Source organism: Paroedura picta, chromosome 7 (assembly GCF_049243985.1).
Source record: "Paroedura picta isolate Pp20150507F chromosome 7, Ppicta_v3.0, whole genome shotgun sequence".
Taxonomy (NCBI): domain Eukaryota; kingdom Metazoa; phylum Chordata; class Lepidosauria; order Squamata; family Gekkonidae; genus Paroedura; species Paroedura picta.
The window spans coordinates 30924077-30950167 of record NC_135375.1 but is presented as its reverse complement, the minus strand read 5'-3'; the positions used below and the strand labels follow the sequence as shown (position 1 = coordinate 30950167).

The 26091-nt window shown below is 42.5% G+C and overlaps 1 protein-coding gene across 5 annotated transcripts in view; it reads right to left on the bottom strand.

The window, feature by feature from the left end:
* Window positions 1–23300, bottom strand: part of MAST4 (microtubule associated serine/threonine kinase family member 4) — a 275824-nt gene extending 252524 nt beyond the window's left edge. For 2 of the 5 annotated variants that reach the window (XR_013233058.1, XM_077347278.1), the window contains exon 1: window positions 22403–23300. Coding sequence is in view for 4 of the 5 variants with exons in the window: in XM_077347278.1 (XP_077203393.1) it covers window positions 22403–22837 (435 nt within the window). In the remaining variant the exon portion in view is untranslated. The remainder of the gene's footprint in view (window positions 1–22402) is intronic. The other 3 variants (XM_077347279.1, XM_077347280.1, XM_077347281.1) reach the window with 2 other exon arrangements.
* Between the last annotated feature and the right edge of the window lie 2791 nt (window positions 23301–26091).

Below are 26091 nucleotides of genomic sequence, written 5' to 3'. Positions count from 1 at the left end.
AAATATTCACTGAAAAAATCACAGTATCGATCGATCAATTGACCTTTTATTGCCACTGATAGCTTTTGTATGTTTCCCACGATAGCAATTTAGGCTTAACATTTGCCTATTTCAGATAGGGATGCTCATCTCCAAGCGGCAGAGATCAGTTCCCCTGGGGAAAATGGCTGCTTTGGAGGGTGGAGTCAATAGCATTATACTCCACAGAGGTCCTTCCCCACCCCAAATCCCACCCATTCCCGGCTCAACCCCCAAAGTATCCAGGTATTTCCCAACCCATAGCTGGCAACCCTAGTTTCAGGAGGACAGGCTTCCAGCAGGAAGGCCTTCCACCTACCTTTTCATTTGAGCTAGCAGGAGAAATGGGGAGGAGAAAATAGGTTTATAGGAAAATCTTCCCTGCCTGTCCCTGGCCCCAAGGTCTCTAGGGCCAATTTAGGAATTAAAAACCACATTGATGTAAGCAACTTGCAGCACCTAATATATAACAAATGTATGGGTATATATTTGATTTCACATATGGTGTTTACATATTCGCCTTCATCATTAATAAGGAGCATCATATAATGTAGACCTGCATTATGCTACTTTTTAAAACTAAGGCTCTATTAATATTGATTCTGAAAGGCAACAGAACTGATAACTGATATGGGTTTTCGTTTAAAAATTTAAGTCTCCATTCCCAATCATTTATGCTTTAGGGGCATAACAAGTCTGTTAACTGATCTAGTTGCTCATGCACCTATGGTTTAACTGATCAATTAAATATGTTCATACTATTAAAGCCTCATAATAGGTACCATTTTTAGTTATTTCAGCTACGTTCATTTAAGAAGGCCACTGTGATCAAAAGGAAAAGCGGGATATAAATCAGTGTACCTGAGGGACCGCCTCCCTGCCTATGCCCCTAAAAGAGCTCTGCGCTCCACCGCCACCAACCGGCTAATGGTCCCTGGCCCTAAAGAAGTCCGCCTGGTCTCGACCAGGGCCAGAGCATTCTCTGTACTGGCCCCCACCTGGTGGAATGAGCTCCCGGAGGAGATCAGGGCCCTGACGGAGCTTAAACAGTTCCGCAGGGCCTGCAAAAAGGAGCTCCTCCGCCAGGCATTTGGTTGAGACCAGGCACAACCAACAGCGAATGAAGGGCCCCCGCTCCCCCCCCTCCCCCCCTCTCCCCCCTTCCTCCCAGAACTCCACCAGAGCGCTCTGGACCTGTTGTGGTATTGCACCGTTCCATCGTTATATTATTTTATTATACTGTTATACTGTTATATTATTCTGTTATATGGTTACAACCACTGTTATTATTTACTGTATATTTTAACGAAGACTGTTTTATGTATCGTTGATTAGTTTTAATGTAAACCGCCCTGAGCCTTCGGGGAGGGCGGTATATAAATCTAAATAAATAAATAAAATAAATAAATAAAATAAATACTTTAAAAACAAATAAATACTATTATTTGCTTTAGAAAGTCACCTATCACATTTCTCTTATTCCCTATTACAGCAACACATTGGAACCAGGGGCTCAAAAAATGCGTACTTACAGCCCCACCAATTAATCGATATTCAGCTGTCAAACAATCATCATTTGATTATCTACTGATTAAGCTAAGGAAAGTTTTCAACTATTAGTAAAATTCCAAAAGCCTATGATAATAAAATGAAAAATCTTATCAATGTTATATTTTTAAGTACCTTTACATCAACTCCTCAACATTTTCTGAAGGAATACTGTGGGAGCTACATTTGGGGGAGCTACATTTATAAATTTTAAAGTTTAAGTTGACAACTCAACCTGACTGGCACTCCCAGGGGGAGGTAAAGAGCACATCCAATGATACCAATCGGTATCCAATGAGGGCCAATGAGAGCACAAAGTGCTCCAATGAGAGCACTTATCCAATGAGGGCCAATCAGTTCAAATTGTATGCAGATAATGAGAGAGCACTATCCCAACGAGGGCCAATCAGTTCAAATTGCATGCAGATAGGAAGAAAGCACTATCCCAACGAGGGCCAATCAGTTCAAATTGCATGCAGATAGGAAGAAAGCACTGATTGGGACTCCCTGGGGGGATGTTGCCAACAGAGAACATTGTCCCAATGAGGGCCAGTCAGTTCAACTTGCATGCAGATAAGGAAAGAGCACTGTCCCAATGTGGGCTAATCAGTTCAGTAATTTCTTTAAAATGAACTATGAGCGAAAAGCAGTATTATGTCTTGAAAAATATGTTGGAGGAAATAGTACTTCTCAGTTATCTTGATCTTTGGGTACCACTCTTGTCCCTGAAGGCAGGAAGGAGAGGATAGCTTGTCTCTGATAATAGGGATTACCTATTTTCATCATTTAATTTCCTGTTGCCTTCCTCTGTGAGTACACAAATCTTAAAGAGCTCCATAGATACTTCTTTGCAGAGCTCTTAGGTTGCAGATGACTTCAAATTCTCTGAACCTACATACACTGGGGCAATAAGGCCTAATATTGTAACATCAGACATACTTTCAGGGGATCATCAACCCATTCATCTCTAACATGATACATCTATCAACAATGCCCTTCCTTAGTCTATAGAGGGCAAGCAAATCCATCTATCTACATCTACACAGAATAATAAATGGATATTCAGAAGTCTATGGGTGAATATTTGGACCTACCAGGGCATTCTTCTAACCTGTATTTTAATTCTTCAAAAGGAATTTCAAGCAGAGAGAATTGCTAGATTAGAACTCAATAGGTTTGACTATATCAAAAGTTTATAACTGAGCACTTTCTTTAGCCCTACAAGTACAGAATTGTTTAACTTAATTACTAGGTTGACTCATTATGGTTATTTTGAAAGGTCACTTTCGAAGTTCTAAGATTCGCAAAAGTCATACTCCATTTCACATTTTTCTCTGCCTTTATGTATTTTAATGACTAAAATCCATTTTATAATCTGATTAAGTATTTTAAACCATCTGCAAACTGTCACGTTTTTACATTTTGCTACACAAACAATGATCCTACAGGAATTTCTAACTTTGGGTTATCCATTGTAAATCACCTTTTATCTTCTTTGGAATTCACAAGGCTAAAGCACAAGAAATCTTCAGGTCAGCACATTAAATTTAGAGCACAGAATAGTTATTCAAAAACCCTAACGTTCACCATGTGTTTGCTCTCCCCTCCTCCAATAATAAGCGCTAAACAAGGGCCTTTTTTGAACTGATGGCTGAGGACAGCCTCACCTCAGTATATTTAAAGAGGTCTGGACATACCCCAAGGCTTGTAGCATATGCAATTCTGCCCTAACTTTCACTACAACTGTTCTCTTAAGTGCATTTGAACACCTAGTAAGCAAACAGCATGTGTCTAAGCAATATTTTTGCAAGGGCAGTAGCCAAACCACAGTACAAAAAGCAAAACTTCAGAAACAAGGATTTAGTTTTTAAGGAATGGGAAAGGCCTTCCTTCTTGACTTAATTTGGAAGCCAAGTATGTTTGCCAACCCAGGAGGGGGCTGAAGTTCTCCTGGAATTGCCATTCATTTCAAGACAACAGAGGTCCATTCCCCTGGGGGGGGAAAGGCAAATTTTGATGGCAGATTTTATGGCATGTACAGCCCCACTGAACTCCCTCCCTTCCACTGGCTTCACCCCAAAAACAAACCCTATGACAGATCTCACCAGCTTCACTGTACTATCAATACAATTGTACATAACATTGTACTATCAATACGATTTACAATTGAGTTAAATCAGTCAGCTATTCTCCTACCACAGTAATCCCAAAATTACATTTTAGCTTTCATTAACACGAATGGCCATTGTGCTTGTTAGTTTCATGTATTATAAGTGTGCCCTACAATTTACAAGTAACTGAATTACAGTATTTGCTGGCATATAAGACTACTTTTCTCCCCTGAAAAACATGCCTCCAAGTGGGTGAGTCGTCTTATACGCCGGGTGCACTTTAAAAGACACTTGCTACTAGGGAGGAAATCTATGGCAAATCTAGACAGCATCCTAAAAAGCAGAGACATCAGCCTGCCAACAATAGTCAAGGCTATGGTCTTCCCAGTTGCAATGTATGGCTGTGAAAGTTGGACCATAAGGAAGGCCGAGCATCAAAGAATTGAGGCTTTTGAACTCTGGTGCTGGAGAAGACTCTTGCGAGTCCCTTGGACTGCAAGGCAAACAAACCGGTCAGTCCTAGAGGAGATCAGCCCTGACTGTTCCTTAGAAGGCCAGATCCTGAAGATGAAACTCAAATACTTTGGCCACCTCATGAGAAGAAAGGACTCCCTGGAGAAGAGTCTAATGCTGGGAGCGATTGAGGGCAAAAAAAGAAGGGAAAAAGACAGAGAATGAGATGGCTGGAAGGAGTCACTGAAGTAGTCGGTGCAAATTTAAATGGACTCTGGGGAAATGGCAGAGGACAGGAAGGCCTGGAGTATCATTGTCCATTGGGTCACGATGAGTTGGACACAACTTCGCACCTAACAAGGTTAAAAATTAAGGACCATCATAACTTAGCCTTCCAGATATAGCTAAGCCATATCTGAACTGATACCATAGGTCTAGGAATGTTCTGCCAAGTGCAAACATGAGGGGTGAGTGGTGATCCAGAGACCCCCTTGCCACGTCAGCCACTCCAGGGCTGGCCTTGAGACATTGGGAGTGGTCCTGGAGATGACACTGAGGGAGTGGCATTATTGCATTTGTTCAGGCATTTGAGCCAGCTCTATGAGGTAGACATGAGCTAGATATATAAAACCCCATGTAACTCTATTATTCTTTTTGCTTCAGCTAACAAAAACTCATTAAAAAAACTCTGGCATGTCACTGGGTGATATCAAGCTAGGCAAACAAACCCTGTTAGGCTGCAGGGCTATCAGATCCACTACCTGCTCTCAAACTTCCCAAATTATTCCACAGGCCCTGCTGGTCTAACTGCATAAAATGTGAGTAGCCAGCTGATATCACCTGATCTTATTGAAACCACAACATCATCAAGACACCAAATCCTTTGGATAAAAATCAGAACCCAGTTGCTTCAATCTAGCTAACTCCAAGACTAGCAAGTGCTCCAATAAAATCCATACTGATGAAGGCAATACCAGACTTTTGCTCTGGTTCCGTTACCCAAAATAGACTGGTCTACTGAATATTAGATGGAGAAATTAGAAAGGGGGGAGTCACCTATGCATATCAGATGTTCCCACCAGAAAAACTCCTACAAAGGCCAAATTTGAAATAAAGTAAAATGATTTAAAATAACACAAACACACAAGAGAAAAGTAAAGAGTTGAGAAGGTACAATAAAGGGTATAAGATTTGAGTCAGAGAAAGATCAGTAACTACCTTCTGTGACGTGAAGAAGTCCAGACAGAGAGAGAAAGACAACAAGAGGTCCTATGTGCATGCTGGATGTGTGGTTTGGACCCAGAAATGACACACACACAGCTATGGCCAAGTGTCTTTGTTTAGATATCCCATTTCATGACTGGTGGTGGCTAGGGCTGGGCAGCTAGCCCCTAAAAGAAGGAGTTAATGTTTTTGCTGGGGTGGGGCAAAGAAATGGAGACTACATAATGGCTGTGTCATTGCTGAACCAACCTTTGATTGAATTACCAGTCACTCCTGGGTCAGAAAGGACACCAATGATTGCTTCAATAAGAACACTAATGAAGACAAGAGAGTTACTAGTAAGGATATTCAGGTGTTTGACTCTCTGGCTATTAAGGAAGGTAGATGGCTGAGGTGGAGATGAATTAATTAGGGGGGAAATATCACAGGTGTGAGAAGAGTAGCAAAGAAAAGAACACATTCTCCACTGCCCTTATCCCAACAATAAGCCTTATTAACATAGGAGGAAAGAAAGGTCAGTAGAAGAGGTCCCTCGTGGAAACAATAATGTTGCCTTAGATACTTCCAGGAGGAATGTGACATCCAACTAGAGAATGTGCATTTGCTGAAAGAACACAAAAATGACTGTGTCAGCTTCCTAGGTGAAACTGACTAACTTGGTACATTTCTGGCCTAGCAATACTTTGCTAATACTATTCAGGCAACTTTGCACTTCTGACTTTCCCTGTTCCTGCCTTATAAGAACAGGCTATCACAACTCTTGTCTTAGAACACAAAGGAGGTAATTTAGGTTTGTGTTCTTGTTAATTTAAATGGTATCCGCTTTATATGTCAAACATGTTCAAGTATTATCCATCCACTACATATATTACCCTTATACTTGTAAATTTGGTTGTGTACTTTGGTGTCTCTTTGCAGATATAAATAAATATGTTCTAACATGAGACCTTAAAGTACAACTTGTTTCTGCTTCTAATTTCTATATTAAATCCCAGAAGTTATTGTTGGGAAATGGCCATAATACTATCTTGTTGATTTAACATGCAAAATTTTCTCTAATAATACAGTTGCTCAATCTGTTTGAAATTACTTAAGGATATTAAGTATTTTGCTTTGATAATTGTTCAACTAACTTTATAACTGTACAACAGCCAGCTCCAAGTATATGGAAAAAAATGGGGGGTACTCTCCAAAAGAACTACAAAATCACCCAAAATAACTTTTAGGGGAAAATACTCTATAATTATTCTTTTCTGCACAAATCTTCTAAGGCAGTGTTTTTCAATCTTTTGACAATGGAAGACCCTGTGAAGTATTATTCAGGCTTTGAGGACCCCTGGCAGTGATGTCAATTGGCCACTCTCCCAGATGTCATGTGTCACTGGAAGTGACATCACCCAGACACTTCCATTGGATGTGACATCAACAGACCACACCCATATTGCAGGATGTGGTGTTACCATATCTATTAGACCCACCCCACCCTCACCTACATTTGACTTTCACACATTGCTAGCAATGACAGCTGGGGGGGTAGGCTGGCCAAAACCCAGGGGCCATCAGGAGGCCCACAACTTCAGAAACACTTTCCCATGGGTTGGTTTCTGGCACAGGGACTCTGGGAACTTGCAATTCACATGGCCTTTCCTGTGTAGCTCAAGGGCTCTTGATGGCCTGTGAGTTTTGGCCACTGTGTGACTCAGACAAGTGGACTGGATGGGCCACTGGCCTTATCCAACATGGCACCTTTTTTGTTCTTATGACTAGGGCAGTGATAGTCTTATTATTGGAGCTTGGGGGGGAAGGGCCCTGCTGGTGGACCTATTGATGATCCCTGGAATATGGTGACTGTGTGACACAGAGGGCTAGACTGATCCATCATGGCCTGTCTCATGTTCTTATGGTTAGTTTATGGTTCTTACACAGAAAGTAATGTATAAAATAGCATGGAGGAGGGCAGGATGCTGTTTCTGTTGGCTGCAGAGGAAAGGACGCACACTAATGGGTTTAAACAACAAGTACAATGATATAGGCTAGATATCAGGAAAATAATTTTCACAGTCAGAGTAGTTCAGCAGTGGAATAGGCTGCCTAAGGAGGTGGTGAGCTCCCCCTCACTGGCAGTCTTCAAGCAAAGATTGGATACACACTTTTCTTGGATGCTTTGGGCTGATCCTGCATTGAGCAGGGGGTTGGACTAGATGGCCTGTATGACCCCTTCCAACTCTATGATTCTGTGATTCTGAGCAGGTTACCAAATAAGAAAAACCCAGCTGACATTTTGGGTTGCCTAGTAATCAACAATACTGCAAAAAATGTTTTAAGTGGGACAGATGGGAAGGGAAAGACATGAATGGAACACAGGGACCAACTGGGTGCTTTGGGGAGGGAGAAGGGAAGGCCAGGTAATTGCATGGGTTTGAGCAAAAAAAGAGGCATAATAACAGGTGAAGAAATTGAAACTGCTGTAGAGGGGATGAGATTCCTTCTCCCACGCAAGCCTTTGCAGATTCCTCTTTTATTTTTTAAATACAATGGTTAACAGATCAGTTGTTTCTTTCTTCCTTCTCACCCACTAGCCTTGTTTACATATGAGGAAATGGAATATTCCACTGACAAACACCATGGATTGGAAAAACAAAATGCTAAGAATACCAGGATCATGTAATACCAGATCCTTTACTGAGCCAGGCTTGATCTCAACTTGCCCTTTAAAAGGCAAGACCAATGGGAGTTCGGAAACATTGCACACATCCAGTGAATACTAATGGCAACCTGCCATTGACTTTCAATTACAGCTGAAGTCACAAACCAAGTAATGCTTGTTTATAAGAGAAAATTAAAAGTCAGAAGCAAACAGATCTCAAGCACGCTTCTGACCGTTTCTCACTACAGTCTGATTGGTTACTGACATTACCCACCACCTCGCCACTACTTTAATTTTACAAGGGGGGGAGGGAATTACAGAATTTTATTCAAATAGTTCAGAATTCCAAAACTTTGGAATTTTAAAAACCATATTGGCTTACAACCTCACACCAAAATATAATGTTAATATTTCCATATCATATCTTAAATTGATAATTCTGAGCTAAATATAGTATTATGTTCCACAATTCTACATGTAAGTTTAATAACAAAAGGTTGTCCCATCAGACAAAACATCCTGTAAACTTATACATCACAACCATTTTTAAAATTATGCCTAATTAGGTTAGATTAATTAATGTTCTTGTTTAAACTATTACTACACAGGGCTTGATAAATCCCAGGAACCTGCTTGCCTGGTGCCTGAAAATTTAATTGTGGTGCCTAGTATTTAAAGGAGGGGTAGTCAAACTGCGGCCCTCCAGATGTTCATGGACTACAATTCCCAGAAGCCCCTGCCAGCAAATGCTGGCAGGGGCTTCTGGGAATTGTAGTCCATGGACATCTGGAGGACCGCAGTTTGACTACCCCTGATTTAAAGTCATTTCATTGTAGCATCTCTCAGCTATTCTCAGTGGAAGTAAAAAGCATATTTATCATCAGAATGTTTTGCTACATGACAAACATTCGCTGTGAAGTATATGAAGTTGCTATCATTCCATATTTAACCACTGAGGGCAAATGAATTCATTTCTTTACCCAACTGCTTACCATACTAGCCCCAATATCCACTTAAAAAGAGCTACATAAAGAAATAACAGAATTATGAAACAAGGGAGAATTTAGACAAGGGTTAGAGATTTATTTATTTCTACACAACAATTTTGTCATATCCTTATGAGAAAAGAGGTTGGCATGAGGTTTTATGCTAATAATTAGGGGAAAAAATTCTGGAAAAGATATTAAATTTTGGGAGCCAGCTCTTGGAGATAAAGAAAATTTGTCAAGTACTACACAATATTATGCATGTATACTTCTAACACAGAAAATAATGTTTAAAATAGTTTGACATTAGTAACATTAATTAAAATGTTAAATAAATAAAAATGCCAAAAATGGAAAATTCATTTCTAGTCAGCTCTAGTCGTAAACACAATGAGAAGTACATTGAGGAACTAGAATAAAATCATTGCTGAAAACACTAAGTACAACAATGGTGCTTCTAGGCACCAAGACAAACTGGCGCTTGGGATTTGTCAACATCTGGTTTATTTGTTATTTTTATTTATTTATTTTATTTCTAGACCATCTCCTCTCAGGAACAGCCATGAAACTGAGCGCTCTTCCCATACAAAAATGTCACCTAGTTAGACTTCAAGTTACCTACTTATCAAGAGACCCTGTAGAAGTTAATGTTTTTGTCACCCTGCAACTGTTGCCACCCCGCCCCCCCCCCCCCCGTCACAAGGTAAGTGGGTCACTACAAAGCACTAAGCTCATCCATGATCAGCTTTTCAACTTTATTAGGTGCCAAGAACTGATCTGGGCTAAGGTCAGTGAATGGCAATCAACATACATAATCAGCTTAGCCAGTGACAGAACAAGGAAAAAATAACTTTCCATCTTAAAAATACTATTGTCATCAATTCAAATGGTGATATGATTAAGACACCTCTACAACGAAATAAAACCAGGAAAACTAGTAAAACTTTCACCTACTTTTCATCTACTTTTTCCTTATTATGGCAATTAGCTGTTTATAACAGTGAGTTTAAGTATTAAACAGAGAAGGCAGACAAAATAAAAATTTTCTCATGGGAACAGAATGACTGATGACCTGGCAGATGGAGGAGACGTTCTATACTAACATTTGGCCCAGAACACCACCCTGTTCCCAATTATGGGAAATCTGCTCCATTTTAAAAATACACCAGCTGTTTCACAAATACTGTTCTTCCTTTATTTAGTTAGAGTTAGGTAGTGAACATTCAACTTCAGATTCTAGTAAATAGGTAGGAGATAAAAACGATGGAATTCAGCACAGATGTCCCTTCTACGTGCAGGGCATGATTTTGAACACTGGGCACCCTTTCCTATCTTGCATTGAGGCAGGAAGTTTATTTATTTTTATATTTGTATTCTACCCCTCCCCAAAGGCTCACATCAGAGCAAGAACACAGAATAGATTAAAAATTAAACATTAAAATTCTGAAAAACCTAATTTACCTAAAAGCCCCTTCTTTCTCATGGAAAAAAGAGGGGGCATGCAATATATACCCCAATGGCTAATTAGGCAGCTTTTGGACGCAGAGGTCAGCAGGGTAGATGTTTCAAGGCTTCAACCGTAGGCCTGGCAGAACTGTTTGAAGTCCAAAAGGATCCTGATCTCATTTGGCAGAGCATTCCAGTAGGTCAGGGCTAAAAAAGCCCTGAACATAGTTGAGACATGTTTCTATTTGCTAGCTCTCAATATTCTTTGGGGGACATAGTGAAAGACACAGTACCACAGATAAAATGGTCCCAGACCATCTAAGGCTTTGAAGGCAAGAACCAAGACCTTGAACCTAATCTGGTCTTCAATCTGGATATTGGTCCATCACTCAAGGAAGGGATCCTTCCTAATGGATGACATTCTGCCTCCTTTGACTGATGCCCTCCAATCTCAATACTCTCTCTGCAACAGCAGAAGAGCTGTCAGCACATGATAGTAGGATAGTTCTGAAAGTCCCTGAGAGTCGCTTCCCCAAGTCTCTCTCCCTGCTTTAGTTTCTCCATGTTGTCAACCTTAGACACAGGGAATGAACCTGTTCCCTGAGAGCCACCAGCCTCATGCAGCAAGCAACACAGTTTCCACCCAATGGACAGATTAAGGTACATGACCCAGATAAAAACACCAACTCTCCAACAAGCTACAAGCACCCACACACATTCTGTCCTTTCACAAAGCAACTTCTGTTAATGCTCTACAGTAGGTTGCATGCAAATCATGGATTGGTTGACGAAAGGGGGGGGAGTACCCACTGACCTTCCCTGTAGCTCTCTTCTGGGTTCTTTCTCCCAGCCCAGCTGGCTTAATTGCATATTTTTAATTCATTACCCACCTAGTTACCCCTTATGAGGGTATAAAGGCAGGGTATCAATTTTGTAAAATAAAAAAATAGATTTTATTCATGAATTTAGGCTGTAGTATTTGGCAAATTATTCCCTCGTGTATTCCTCCATCTTGACTGAGAATAATAGTGACCACAGTAAGTAAACTATTAAAGAAATCAGTACATTTTGCATATTCAAAATATACAGAAACATTTTATTATAATAATGATTGATAAAATACAAGTTTGCCCAACAGAATTGGGCAGTCAGGAAAAGTTCAACAGATCTGATTTTATAGTGTCAATGCCACTAAGAAAAATAAGGTCAAAAAGGTCATATTTCCTGTCAACCTTAATAGGCAGATCACCATCAAAGCTATTAATATAGTACAATTCTAGGTAAAGTTGTACCCATCTTAAGTCCAATTATCCCAGTGAGCTTAAAGTGGATAACTTGGCTTATGACTGCACTGACAGTTATGGCTCCATGGGACAACAAAGACAGACTTGTAAAATCAGGAAAATATTGCATCCTTTGACTACTTCCATCATAGCTATTGTTTAATTCTAATGCGTACAGTTAACATTGTTTCATCAAGGTCATACTACAATCATTAAGATGCAAAAAACAAGAATAAATTAATATGCTTTGTCCAATTAGGACTGCATATAATCTTAAATCTTGTGGTATCACAAAATTTATACAGGTCAGAGGTGATAAAAGTAATTCAGTTATATTTAAAACATGCATATACAAGAAATAAGCAAAACCCAAATAGGTTCTACAGCATCTACACAGTTATCTAGAACCTCTCAGCTGTTAAAAGTATTTCCTAAATATCTTACAGCTATCTTCCCTTCCTCTCTCCACAACAGACATCCTGTGAGTAGGTGGGCCTGAGGAAGCTCTAACAGAGCTGCTCTGTAAGAACAGCTCTAGCAGGACTGTGACTAGCCCAGGGACACCCAGCTGGCTGCATGTATAGTAGTGGGGAATAAAACCGAGCTCTCCATATTAAGAGTCCACCATTCTTGAACAATACCTTTTGTCAGAAAGGCACTGAATTGTTGTTAATGAGAAACAATCAAAAGATTTTATTTTACCTAGAAGAATTGTTAGGTTCTGTCAAGTCTTTGTCAACTCATGGTGACTTTCTGAACAAAGGCCTCTATCCAATTCTGTATGTAGTCAAAGTTTTTGTAAGGTCAATTCACTTATGCCTTTGATTCTATCTATTCATTTTGTTCTTTGTCTAACTTTTCTTCTGCTTCTTTCAGTTGTGCAAAACACAATCTTTTTAATCCATGATTTGCATGCATTATGTGACCAAAGAATGAGACTTTTGTTTACAGATCATTGTTTCAAAAGAGCAGTTAAGTTTAATTTGGTCCAGAACAGACTGGTTTGTTGTTCTTGCAGTCCATATTTTCAGTAATCACATCCGAGTCCACAATTCAAAAACTTCTATCTTCTTTCTCTCACGCTTCCTTAGGGTCCAACTTTCACATCCATACATTACCACAAGAAAAACCATTGCTTGGACAATTCTGATATTTGCTGGTTTACATACAGGAATAGGGTAGTTGGAATGAGGAATTCAAACCTTTGTTGTACAAATCAATTATTTTACAGATTATATTTTACAGTTTAAATTTCTTACAGACTTTTAAGATGTCCGTCCATATGCTTTTCTATCAGATTTTAAACTCTTTTAAACTGAGAGGTTCTAGTCACTGTGTTTATCCAAAAACACTTCTGTTTTTCTGAGATCCACTAAATTCCCCTAGCTCCTAGAAGATGGGTACACTTCTGCTAATATCTCCACTTTCCCTTTCTAGAAGTACCATTATTCTTATGCCTACTGAGAAGGCCGAAGCACTTTCTCTTACACAAGTCTGAGGGAATCCTCACACCCTGTTTTTCCTTTTTTAATTTCCTTCTTTTCTTAGAAGAATTTTACCTTCTAATTTGACCTGAATTGGGAGTACAACATCACTGCTCAAATTTCCTCTGTCAAATATGTGGCTCAGTTCTCTAGATACCATCTAGATCAGCTTTCAGTAAACTCAGTTCTCTAACTGAAGTTTCTCCTCCGAGCAGATGTTCAGCTAAGGCACAGACAGGTTCTGTCAGACTACTCTCTGAACCAGAATCCAAAAAGAATGAGACTCAGTTCCCTCCAGCACACAGCTAGTACAGTATATCAAATCCATCTCAGTTGTTGCTGGCCAATCAGAGCTCTCAGAGCAGCCTGTCACTCTGCCTAATGAGAAATTAACCTTTCACTTACTGTTGCTCTTACTGCAGTACTTTGGAACCTGACTTTCAAATTGCTGTCTATCACACCTTCACTCTCCAAAAATTCTTCATAACTTTAAATCATAGTTTCATATATATTCACTGTTATAGTTTTTTACTGCATGTTTAAGCTTTGGGTTGTACTTTAATTATATTTCAAACATGGACACAATTAATAGTCCATGGTGGGTTTGTGGTATTAATAAAAGTACAAAACATCCTTAAAGCAATTTATTTCAGATTTGCCTTACTTCTATTTCTGAGCTACAATCTGAATACAAAACAATTCCTTCCACTTCAGTTATATCAATATTTAATTTTAATACAGATATTGCTAACACAGTTGGTTGGCTGACTATTCTCTGATTACAAGAAGAAAGCAAAAGGGTACTGACGTAAAAAGTATATTCATATATTTATGAAGGTATTTGATGCAGTTAACTTTTTCTTTCAGCCATGTTTCTATCGGAAGCTGACAATGTCACTAGTATATAATCAATCATTCATGCATGCATGGTTAGTTTTTACAAGATGTACTGCAAACAAGAGGCTGATAAAAACTATTTTCAAAATCATAAACTACTGTAATAAAAGATGAAACTAAGTATGGGCTGTAAGCCGAATACACCTTTTAAAAAGAAGATGTGGCATTTTAAAATGTCGTAGAATGCCATGTGGAAAAGCACTAAGAAAGTCTTCCAAAGATGACACTTCAGCATACAGGGGTTCGCAAAACCCTTTAATAAACTAAAATCAAAATACCCAAAGATGCAACTTTTATATAGTTGCCATTAAGCTACTTACATCAGAACCAATGTAATTACCTAACTGGTACAAAATCAGATGTAAAATTTGAAGTTACGTGAAAAATCAGGCCCAACATGTAACTCAGCTGCAAAGAACAACCACAAGAGGGCATGGTGTAAATCAAGTGGGCAGTGGTGAAGAGGGATGTCTCCTCTTTGGCACACAATGTTTTCCCCAACTCCTCTTCAAACAACCTTAATCTCTGGTAGAGAAGGGGGGAAAAACAATAATGGAAGTTGCCTTTTCCCCTACAATGGACTAAGTGGTAGAGGTGGGGAATCAATTGTGAAAATAGTGCTGGGTGCCTTAAATTAACCACTCTTACATCAGCCCTATTCCTGCAATCCTTATAGTGTCAGAGAATGGCTTTGTTAGGCTGCACCAGAGGAAAACGAGGAGGGCCCTGATAATACTGTTCGGTCAGAACACCTTTATCAGTGTTGTGGTGAGCCCAAGGTCACCCAACTGGCTGCATGCAGAGGAGCACAGAATCAAACCCGGCTCACCAGATTAGAAGTCGGTGCTCCTAACCACTAGACCAAACTGGCTCCCCCAGCTGATGTCTCTCTCCCTTACCTATGCTATACAGAAATAGACTGGGCTGCATAAGGTTCAAGTCCTCCTCCTTTCCTGCCTCAGCAAGCATATAACTACCCGCTGAGGTGGTGGTAAATAATTCTTCTGGCTCCCTCTCTTCCTCTACTAGACAGCACAGGGCAAGAGGCAGTAGCTGCTGCTTGTTACTTGTATTTATAGGGTTGGCTTTCATGGGTTACAGACTCCATGTAGATAGCAGCATCAAGGCGGAATGATATCTGGGCTATGTTTAGAAATTTCATCCAAGTATTATCAGAGCTCAGGTATTTCTATTGGACAATTAATATGGACAAGCTTTACGAAGTTGGGTAAGAAACCTTTCACCCATGTAGCTTACAAACCAAAGGGCAGCATAGAACAAAGCAACCAATGTGGTGGTGGTGGGGGGGGAGAGATTATATTTATATTTTGGCTGAAACATGGGTGTAGACCATAGATATTTGCCAAGTTGGAGATGAATTCTCTTCAGACTATTTGAACTGGATGCCATTATATTAAAATGCACATTTTGGAAACATACTTATATTAAATCTTGTCAAAAATTACAGCTGTTAACCTTTCCTGATAGATAACAAAACAGCAATAAAAAGCAGAGGAAAGCATCATCACTGTAAATAAATTCTGAATACCTAACATTTGCAGAAATCCAGTGGTTTGAGCAGGCAATTAAATTTAATAGATTGCTAGCCAGCTAATGCCTGTAGTTCAGGCTTTGAAGAAAAAGTACTAAACTGTCATAGCTTTAGGGAACTTTATTTCTAGAGACATCTCTAGAAACAATACAGCTTTGTAGCTTTCAATCTAGTTTCAAAATACATGCAGACTAGTTTTCTTTCCATTGTGTAATGATCAAACATTTAGTTCTTAGATCTGTTTCACAACAGATATGAAAAAAATTAACAGTTCTAACATGCTGCTGCAATGAACACAATTCAAGATTACGGTAAACAGATGATGTTTCATTAGACTCAAGCAAACTTGCAAAACGTTTATATGTCTGTTTAAAATCAAGCCAACAGAATACAATTGAAGTCCTAGCATTTTAGAAGTACACTAGTAGAAACCCACAAGGACTTGTGAGGAGGCGGGGAGCATCTCATTTCCCCTCCTCTACTATTTAAACTCAGGCCTCTAAGCTCTTACTCTGAAGATCTAACCCAGGGGTAGTTGTAGTTTGACTACCCTGCTCCAACCATTACACCACACTGACTTTCAGAAAGTGGCTACTGCTGAACAAGTAGCAAGCAATCAGGCCTAGTTCAATCACGCACATCAAGTTATCTAGGTTTTATAGAGGAGGTTGTGGAGACTGCTGCCAGGCCTGGCCCCGATGAGTCCTCCCATTAAGGTCAAAGCAGGTCTGGGAAGGGCCCTGCCCCCTCCCCCTTTTGCCAACAGGCATCAAGCCTAGAATGCTGTGCTTGCCTACCAATTACCACTGAAAACTTCCATTTTTCAAAGGCACAAGTGTGGCTTTTATCATTTGGTTTTTTTAAATCCTCCAATATCCTTTAATCCTCCAGATTTCAGATTTATGGAAAGATGTTTTGTTCAATAACGGCACCAATAACTGGATTTAAATGTCCTCAGATTTAGCTGACTTGGCTATTAGAATATACAAGTGGTTACCAGCGAGAAACTAGTGGCAATAGCCATCCACTTCCCCCACCTTTGCTTCCACTTTCCCCCCACTTAGAATCATAGAGTTGGAAAGGATCTCCTGTGTCATCTAGTCCAACTCCCTGCACCATGCACACTCACATCCCAATCGCTCATATACTGCCACCCCCTTAAGCCTTCTCAGAATCAGCCTCTGTCAGGTGGCTATCCAGCTTCTTGTTTAAAAATTTCTAAAGATGGAGAACCAACCACCTCCTGAGGAAGCCTGTTCCACTGAGAAACCACTCTGTCAGGAACTTCTTCCAGATGTTTAGACAGAATTTCTTTTGAATTAATTTCATCCCATTGGTTTTGGCCCATCCATCCGGGGCAAGAGAGAACTCTGCTCCATCCACCATATGGCACCCTTTTAAATACTTGAAGATGGTTATCAGATCCCCTCTTAGCCTCACTTCTAGCTCCCTTCCTCTTTCTCCCCCTTTACCTTCCACCGTCGTCTCTTTCCCTGGTTCATGATCACTCTTTCTCTCTCTTCTGCCTTAATGATAGCAGCAATTTTTCCAGCTTCCCAACATCTTCTGGTTCCACACAGCAACAGTCATGCTAACTCCCTCAGCTGCCAGCCTACTCAGCAGCTTCCTCCTTCACAGTAATAACAGTGGCAACTCGGTCCACCCAGCAGGTCCCCACCCCCGCCCACACAAACACACTAGTTGCAGTGACGGCTTCCACAGCCACCTGTTCAACAGCCCCCCCTAAAATGGCAGAGGCAGTGACTTTACCAGCTCCCAAACAACTCAGCACTTTCCCCTCCCCACAGTACCAATGGCATTGGTGACTCTCCTGACCACCCAACCCAGCAGCTTCCCCACTCACATGCACCAACGGTGACAATAAAGTCTTTTGCAGCTCCCCCCCCCCCAAAAACCCCCAAGAACATTGCCAGTAACCATCCAGACTGCCTGCAGCTTTGCTGCCTTAGGGCAGGCACCAAATAAATACATGTTTTGGGAAGCTTTAACGCATACACACACATGTGTATTTTCCCCATATTATAATTTATGCATCACCACTGCTGCTGCTTCCAGCCACCACAGCTTTGTAGCTGGGTCCGCCTTCACCACTGATGCCATGGCCTCCCCCTCTCCACCACACCACCACCACTACCGCTCCTTGGTCCAGCAAGGCTCCCTCTGTGGCCAGACCTGATCCAGGCCCTCCACCCCTTTGCCGTTGTTGCTGCTTCCAGGCCAGCAAGTTTTTTATGGTATCAGCACGTGCACAATGTGTTTGGAGGGGGGTGCGATTTACCCACACAATATTTTTAAGATTTCATTTTTTTCTGCAATCATGGAGGGTTACTCAAGTGTGCAGAAAAATATGTTTTCTTTCTGTGTTGCCTTGATCTGTGTATTTAGATCTCAGCAGATGAGGGTCACACTTGGTAAATAGTATAGAGATGATACATTTGTCAAATATTAGCATACTTGTTAAGAGTGCTGAACTAGGATATGGAAACCCAAATGAAAACCCCCATCCTTCCAACATTGAAAGGATAAAACTTTGCATTTTTCAGTAATGTTTTTTGTACACCTCACTTAGCTTGACATATGTAAGTCAACAGACCATGCTAAAACTTAATAAATGGTCTCAAACTCATTTCCCACATAAAATGGAACATGAAGAAACCTGACCAAGTATTTTGCAATACCATCTCTCCATGCATTTTGTAACTTCCTCTTCAATCACAATGGTAGAAAATTTTAGGAGACAAAATTTTAGGAAAATCTGAAATAAATACATCTTTTCCCTATCAAAGCTTCTTTTACTTAACATTCAAAATGGTACTATTTGGCCTAGCAGGTAACTAGGTTAGCAACCTAGGCTTGGCATCCTAGCCTTCACAAGATCTAGAGTTCTGATTTTAATACCTACATTGCTTATCTCCATGCACTAAAAAAAAAGGTCAGTCAAACGAATTACACACAAAAAACTATCCCTGGCTGACTACAGGACCCACTGTACTTTACGTATAAAAGCAAGCTGCCTCTGTATGCGCTGCCAAAGTGAGATTCACAAAAATTTGATCATTAGCCAAATTTCATCCACACCAAGTACTATCTTCAAACACAAGAGTGGACTGGGAAGTGAACGTGGCCTTCAAGTAAGCCAAGCTGAGTGGCCTCTGTGGCATCACAAACCAGTGCTGCAGGAGTGACACAGCTCAGTGGTGCAAACAATGCCTATTACATTCCTGCACTGCTTCCTCCTGAAAACTGACAATAGAACCAGTCTGAGGTTCTGATAATGAACTGACACCAATTATCATAGCCGACGAAGGATCTGAGCCAAGTGGCCCTTAAGTCTCTGCCAGAGTTGCTAGAGTTTATTTATACTTGCTCCTGGAAACAGGGGGATCCTTTAAGGCCATTGGCTCACCAAGAAATTTCCCTATAAGTTAAATGAACAGCTGAATCTCAAGAAAGGGGAACTTTAGGATCTGTATCCCTCCATTTCTAGCCTGGATCATAGGAGTCTTTGGGAGGGTGGGGGGAGATCTTACTTTTGCCCCCTTCTTAGGAAGTGACCCTCAAATGGGTTAAGTATGAGAACTATGGCTAAAGTCAGGTATAATTCTGTTCCACCTGAGCACGTATCAATTTGTTTGTATGCTGCATATCAGAGGGTCATACACTGCAAACTCTTAAGGCTCAATTTCAACCATGAGCAAATATGCTGACAACAATAAAACTGAGGAAGGGTTACATGATAGCAAAAGAACACGAGAAACCAGTGACCTGAAATAATTAGTGCAGAGTGCATAAAATTCTGTACTGCAAAGGTATAAAATGAGGCAGTGACATCAGTAGCAACTCCCTCCAAAATCAAAACTAGTTTCTGGATGTGTGTTTATTATAAACATTTTAACTTAGTTTGTTTTTTATTTCTTAAGAAGACAAACCCATGTCAAACAAAAGCAAAGCACCCGAGACTTATTAGCTAACATTACGTTCCTTTGAAAGTTACAAGATGTACACTAGAAAAGAAAAGTAGAACAAACTTTTTAGAACCATTAAAAACAGTGCAAACCACCCTGGAGGCAAAATTGAACCCACACATTCAAATATGAAGAGACAACAGTAGAAATGCAGGTTATGTTACTTAAAAGAAGTGGTAATAATATTGACACTTCACCTTAGATTACATTTCTCATATTCTCCTTAAATTCACTTTAGATTACATTTCTCATATTCCTATTTCCTGCATTGTGCACGGGGTTGTACTAGATGGCCCTGGAGGTCCCTTCCAACTCTATGATTCTATGATATGGACTCAGAAAAGGTATATCTGAATGAATAAAAAGAATATAAGGACATGCATCACCAGCACATGTTACTTACAAAACCACTCATTAATCCATAAAACTATGCTTTTCAGCTCTTCAAATGAGATTAGTGTCAGTTATGTGAGAGGAACATAATAAGTATCTGACAAGAGGATTTTTGTCACAACAGCTACACTATCTAGAAACTGTGAGGGTGGGACACAATCTCTTGGGAGTTCATCTGTCTGCAAACACTATCCTTTTTACCCAAAGTTTTGAAGAGTGGAAAATCACTAGTCAGTCAATGAGAAAATTCTCCACTCATTTAACCTTACGTTGCAGAACTGATTCCTTGTATTTAGCATGTGCCAATTCTTAACAAGAATTGGTTGCTCTACTATACAAGACCCAGCGTGGTACAGTAGTTAAGAGCAGTGGTCTCTAATCTGGAGAACGGATTCCTCCACATGCAGCCAGCTGGGTGAATTTGGGCCAGTCACAATCTTCACTCAGCCTCACCTACCTCGCAGGGTGTCTGTTGTGGAGAGAAGAAAGGTAGACTATTGTAAGCAGGGTATAAAAAGAACAGCTCTTCTTCACTAAGCCATGGTCTCAAAGACAAAAAAAAGTTTTTAATATAGGTATGTTACCTCGCATGGGACCTACTCTAGCAGCTCAGGCACGCAGACTCTTTCTTCAGAGATGACAGGAGCCAGTTTGGTGAAAACAGAAGCAGCTTTCTTTGCCAACCAGGATTATAGATGCAAAGCTGCTTCCTCATAGCTATAAATCACAGCTCTCCAGAAGTAATAACTTTAGCTGTTTGTAGTCAAAGAGTAAAGAGAGGGGCACTGAAATCATACCCACTGTCCCTGCTTTCAGCCTCCACCTTTCTGGCCAAAAATGTAAACAAAGCTTACTCGCACAGCACTGTATTTTTGTAGGTTCCCTCCATATGTCAGGAGCCCTGTAAAAGGCCAGGTTTATGACCGTGTGTCCCAAGCCTCTACACAGGGCCGGATTTTCCTATAGGCTAACTAGGCTTCGGCCTAGGGCCTCAAGATCAAGAGGGGCCTATATTCAAATTGTTAGCAAAATTAAAATTACACTATTCTAAAAACAGTGAACACTCACCTTTTGAGTTCAGTAGGTTCAACACTTTAGTGAAGTGTTTATAGACTATTAAACATTTTTTTGTGACAATATCTTCATTTCGCAGAATTTTAGGGAAGTGAAGGGGCCACATAAGTGGAACAGCCTAGGGCCTCTTTTCATGTAAATCTGGCCCTGCCTCTACATCCAGACTATCTTCAGATAGTCAACTGAAACTGCAGGGAACAGGCCCATGGGCAGGGATCAGGCCCTTACCCCACCTGCACACATCTATTAAAACCTACACACACACAATGCCTTTTTTCATATTTCATATTCCTAGTTTCAGAAAGATAAATATATTGACAAAGGTATTTCCTCTTGAAGATGCAAACCAGATTTATGTTATGACACTCGACTCTGGAGACATTCAAATGGCAGCTGAATTATTAAATTAGCCGAAATTCACAAGTGCCACTTAAAGCTGTTGGCCCATAGGCATAAAACAAATATAAAGACAGTTTTGAAATGTGTGAGAACCTGCCGCCCAACATATGAATAAGGCTTGCCAAGCTCCAGGAGGGGCCTGGATTTCTCCTGGAATCCCAGCTGAGCTTCACAATACAAAAATCACTTCCACTAAAGAACCCGCTGGGTGCTTTGGAGAATGGACTCTATGGTGCGTTATAGGCCCCTTGCCTCAAACCTGACTATCCCAGGGCTCTATTCCCCCAAACCTCCAGGGATTTCTGACCTGGAGTTGGCAAGCCAGTGTACGAAGGGGGGAAGAAACAGTAAGTCTTTGGAAGTTCTTGAAGTGGCTGTTTCTTTCCCTAAAAATTCATCGACCGACAGGCAAGCGGAGAGTTGAATTTCCTGCTGCATCTTAGCCTTCCTGGGCACGGGGGGCTCCTGACTCTGGAGGGCAAAGGGCTCCTCCGCTCTCTGGCCGCGGCCCTCCCCGCCCTGCCCTGCCCTGCCCTGCCCGGGCCAAGCACGCTGCCAGGCGCCGCCGCTCAACCACCGTCCACGCCCCCTCTCGGCTTGCCAAGTGCGCCGCCCGAGGCCGAAGAAAGTGTGCCAGGAGCAGCCCGAGGAGGGGCACGAGCTGGCAGGCGCGGGACGAGGGCGGCCGCCGCCCCAGGGATCCCACACCCGCCCCGCCGCCCAGCAGCCCGCCAGCACCACACCCGCCACGCCACACACGCCTCGTCTCGCCACGCCACGCCGGGCAGGTCGCCCTGGGCGGCCACCTCCTGGCGAGCCGCAGGACAGCAGGGCAAGGCTGGAGGCGCTCCGGCGGGGTCAGGGGGCCGCGCGCTCCCCGCCGCAATGGGCGCCGCCTCACCTCCTCATCCTGCTCCTCCAGGGAGGCATCGCGCTCCGGACGGCCCGGGCCCGCGCCCCCCGCCGAGTCCGAGTCCTCCGTCGCCGCCCCGTCCGCGCTGGCCCGCGGCTCGTCCCGGGGCCGGGAGCCCGCAGCCACGGCCGCCTCCCCCGCGCCCCGCTGCCGCTCGGGGGTGCTGCGGCCGAGGGGACCGTCCCGGGTGAAGCCGCCGCCGCCTCCGCGGGGTTCTCCTGGGGCCGCCGAGGCGGAGGCGGAGGCGGCGGGGCCAAGAGCAGCAGCAGCAGCAGCAGCTGAGACGACGTCGCCTTCCTCGGAGAGAGTTTGCGAGCCGGACGAGGACGCCGAGCCGGAGCTGGAGGCGGCCGGAGAAGAGCCCCTGTGGCCGTGGCGGGCCGCCCGCTGCGCTTCCTCCGCCGACGAAACTTTCTCGCCCATCGCAGCCCCGCTCCGCGCCCCACGGGAGCCACCGCCGGCCGGCCGGGCCGGGGGAGAAAGTCAGCGCCCCGACACCGGCGCCCTCAGCCACGGCAGCGGCGGCAGCAGCAGCATCTTCGGCGGCGGCGGCGAGAGGAGAAGAGGCGAGGAAGGGAAGCCGCCGCCCCTCCGCACCGGGGCCCCGCCGAGCGGCAGCTACATCCCGCCTGTCCCGAAGTGGAAGCGCCGCTCTCCGGGGGAGCTCTGCCTAGCGGCTCCCGGGACAGGCGCGCCGGCCCCGAGACGGCGACTGCTTTCCGCGAACCTGCCTCCAGGCCATGGGCGGGAAAAGACGAGCAGCCTGTGGAGCCAATGGCGGCGGCGGCGGTGGGTGGGCCCTGCCAAGGGAGGGCTCCTGAGCACCGAGGCCAACGGCAGGCAGGTAACGGGAGGGAGGGAGGGAGGAGAGGCGACGCGGGGAAGGAGCCGGGCGGGCGGGCGACGCCTCCTTGGCGAGCAGCTGGCCGCTTACTCCCGAGGAGGCAGAGCCAGGACGGCCCCTTCACCTGGGACTAAAGGCCATTGAGAGGGGAAGGAAGGAGGAGGCTGCCCTGAATAAAATCTCACTGCACTGTCACTCAGGCACCGTGCTGGGAGAGGCTGTTTTGGAAAAAGCCCTCCCCAAAGAATCCCTCCCCCCACACACGTTTATTTGTGAAGCTCAGTCAGGGCGCGGAAAAGTTCCAGCTTTAAGAGATGGCCCTGCCGCCTCGATTGGGATCAGCTTGTGGGCAGAGAGGCTCGTTTGTGGCGTGGGAGCACCTGTGTTTTCTCCCCGGCTCAGCCGAGCAGGGAGGGGAGAAATCCATATTCAAATCTTCATTCAGCTGTGAAACCGTCTGAGCAGTCTTGAGCAAGTCCTCTCTCTTTCTCGACCTGTCTTAAGGTTGCGGGAAGGGACCATGACACGCTGCTCTGAGCTTCTTAAAGAAAAGTGGCCTTGAAAAAAATAATTGTCGAAACTCATTGGTTGGCAGAGCTTTTTTTATTATTATTTTGTAAAAAGCCAAATAGCCCTGTTTCCCTAGTCCTTTGGCGGGATTATTTATTAACTAGCTGAACAACAAGAATAGATGTTGAGGTGGTGAATCTTCTTTCCGGTATAAGCTTTGTGAGTGAATTTATTTTAAATATATACAATGGAAATAGGTCACTTTTTTAAAAACCAGGGATTCTAAAGACTGCATGGCAGGCAGAAATGCAGCTTTTCCCCGTAGTTTATACGTACATTTATAAGGAAAGGATCACCTCTGCTATAGACACAGAAGGCATATCATAAAAAAGAAAGAAAGCTGCTATGAAGGATTAAGGGCCCACTCAACACTGTCTTCTTCCTTTAAGTAACAAGAATGTCTCAGAAGGGAGAGGTCAGCAGCTGAGTACATGTTTGGTGTAGCCAGCTTGGTGTAATGGTTAGGAGTGTCAATTTCTAATCTGGCTGGCCCGGCTTTTCCACATGCAGCCAGCTGGGTGATCTTGGCCTCACCACAGCACTGATAAAGCTGTTCTCAGCCTCACCTACCTCACAGGGTGTCTATTGTAGGGAGAGGAAAGGGAAGGTGATTTCAAGACTCCTTCTGGTAGAGAAAAAGTGGCATATAAGAACCAACTCATCCTCTTCTTCTTTGTTGCCGAAGACACCAGGTCCAAATTGCAGTATGTCTATCTCATGTATACTCAAATTGCAGTATGTGTACTCAAACCCCAGGGTTTGAGTAGTACATCATTAGACCTCCTTCTCCGCCCCGCTAATAGTGGGGATTGGGAATGGGTTTCCCGTCATGTTGGGTTTTTATGTTTTTAATGGATGTTTTAATGGAGATTTTATAGGATGCTATAACCCACCATGAGCCAGCCAGAGAGTGGCGGGGAATAAATCTAATAATAATAATAATAATAATAATAATAATAATAATGTAACAGGTTACAAAAGACATTTTCCTGCCTGTGGGAGCTACTTCCACTTAGCAAAGGAGAGATTCAGCATGGACCGGCTTTATATGTTCACATGACAGTCATTCACTCCTGCTTCAAAATGGCACCCTTATGTCATCTGAACTGAGGTTTAGCCCCAGAAACTATATTCAAAATAATAAAAAAGCTTGCACAGAATACTTGTTCATGCTGACCAAAGGCATGGAGTTTAAAATCCCATTATTTACTTTCCTGGCCAACTTAAGTCTTATAACACGTCATTTCATAAATTAATAATTGATTAAATTCTTATAATTTCAGTCTCTGTATGACTGTCAGCCCACTCAAATAAATCATGTAGAACCAATCTAAGGGGATGTTTCTGTTATCACATATAAAAGACAAATTACATTTAGGTAGTATCTCCTGTTCAAATGATAGTAAAAGAGTAATGAAGGAATACTTGCATATTTTCTCACCGCATGAGCACTTATTTGTGAGGTTAGATTATTTAAATGTTACAATGTAATTCCTTTTTTTAAAGATTTAACTTTAGGTAGAAGCCAAAAATGTTTGATAACAAAAGGATTTTTCTGATTACCATAAAAATCGTACCTGCTTCCTGTTTCCTTCAAACATTTACATTCTGGCTGGATCTCCAGGGCTTTGAAGAGAGGTAACATTGACTTGGAGGATCTAATAATAATGTCAGGGATTGAGTTAACTCCCAGACCCTGTCACCTCTGCACAGTTCTGGAATTCAAAGTTTATTTGACATGTAGCAAGATACAGAGCCACCCAGGAGACGAAAATATCATGATTAAGCAACTTGATTATTTCTAAAAACAAGCAAACAATCCTGGTAGTTTATCAACAATAGGTTGCTGCATCACAATAGAATCAGTTTGGTGGGATTCAATGTTGTTTTAGCTGTTTGAGAAAACTTTTTCTTTATATAAATGTACACATGATGCTTGGATATGTACAGATTTCCATGTATTCACATTAATACAAGAGCCAGCTTGGTGTAATGGTTAGGAGTACGGATTTATAATCTGTTGAGCCGTGTTTGATTCTGCACTCCTCCACATGCAGCCAGCTGGGTGACCTTGAGCTCCCACAGCACTGATAAAGCTGTTCTGACCGAGCAGTGATATCAGGGCTCTCTCAGCCTCACCTACCTCACAGGGTGTCTGTTGTGGGGAGAGGAAAGGGAAGGCGAATGTAAGCTGCTTTGAGACTCCTTCTGGTAGAGAAAAGTAGCATATAAGAACCAACTCTTCTTCTTCTTCTTAATGCCT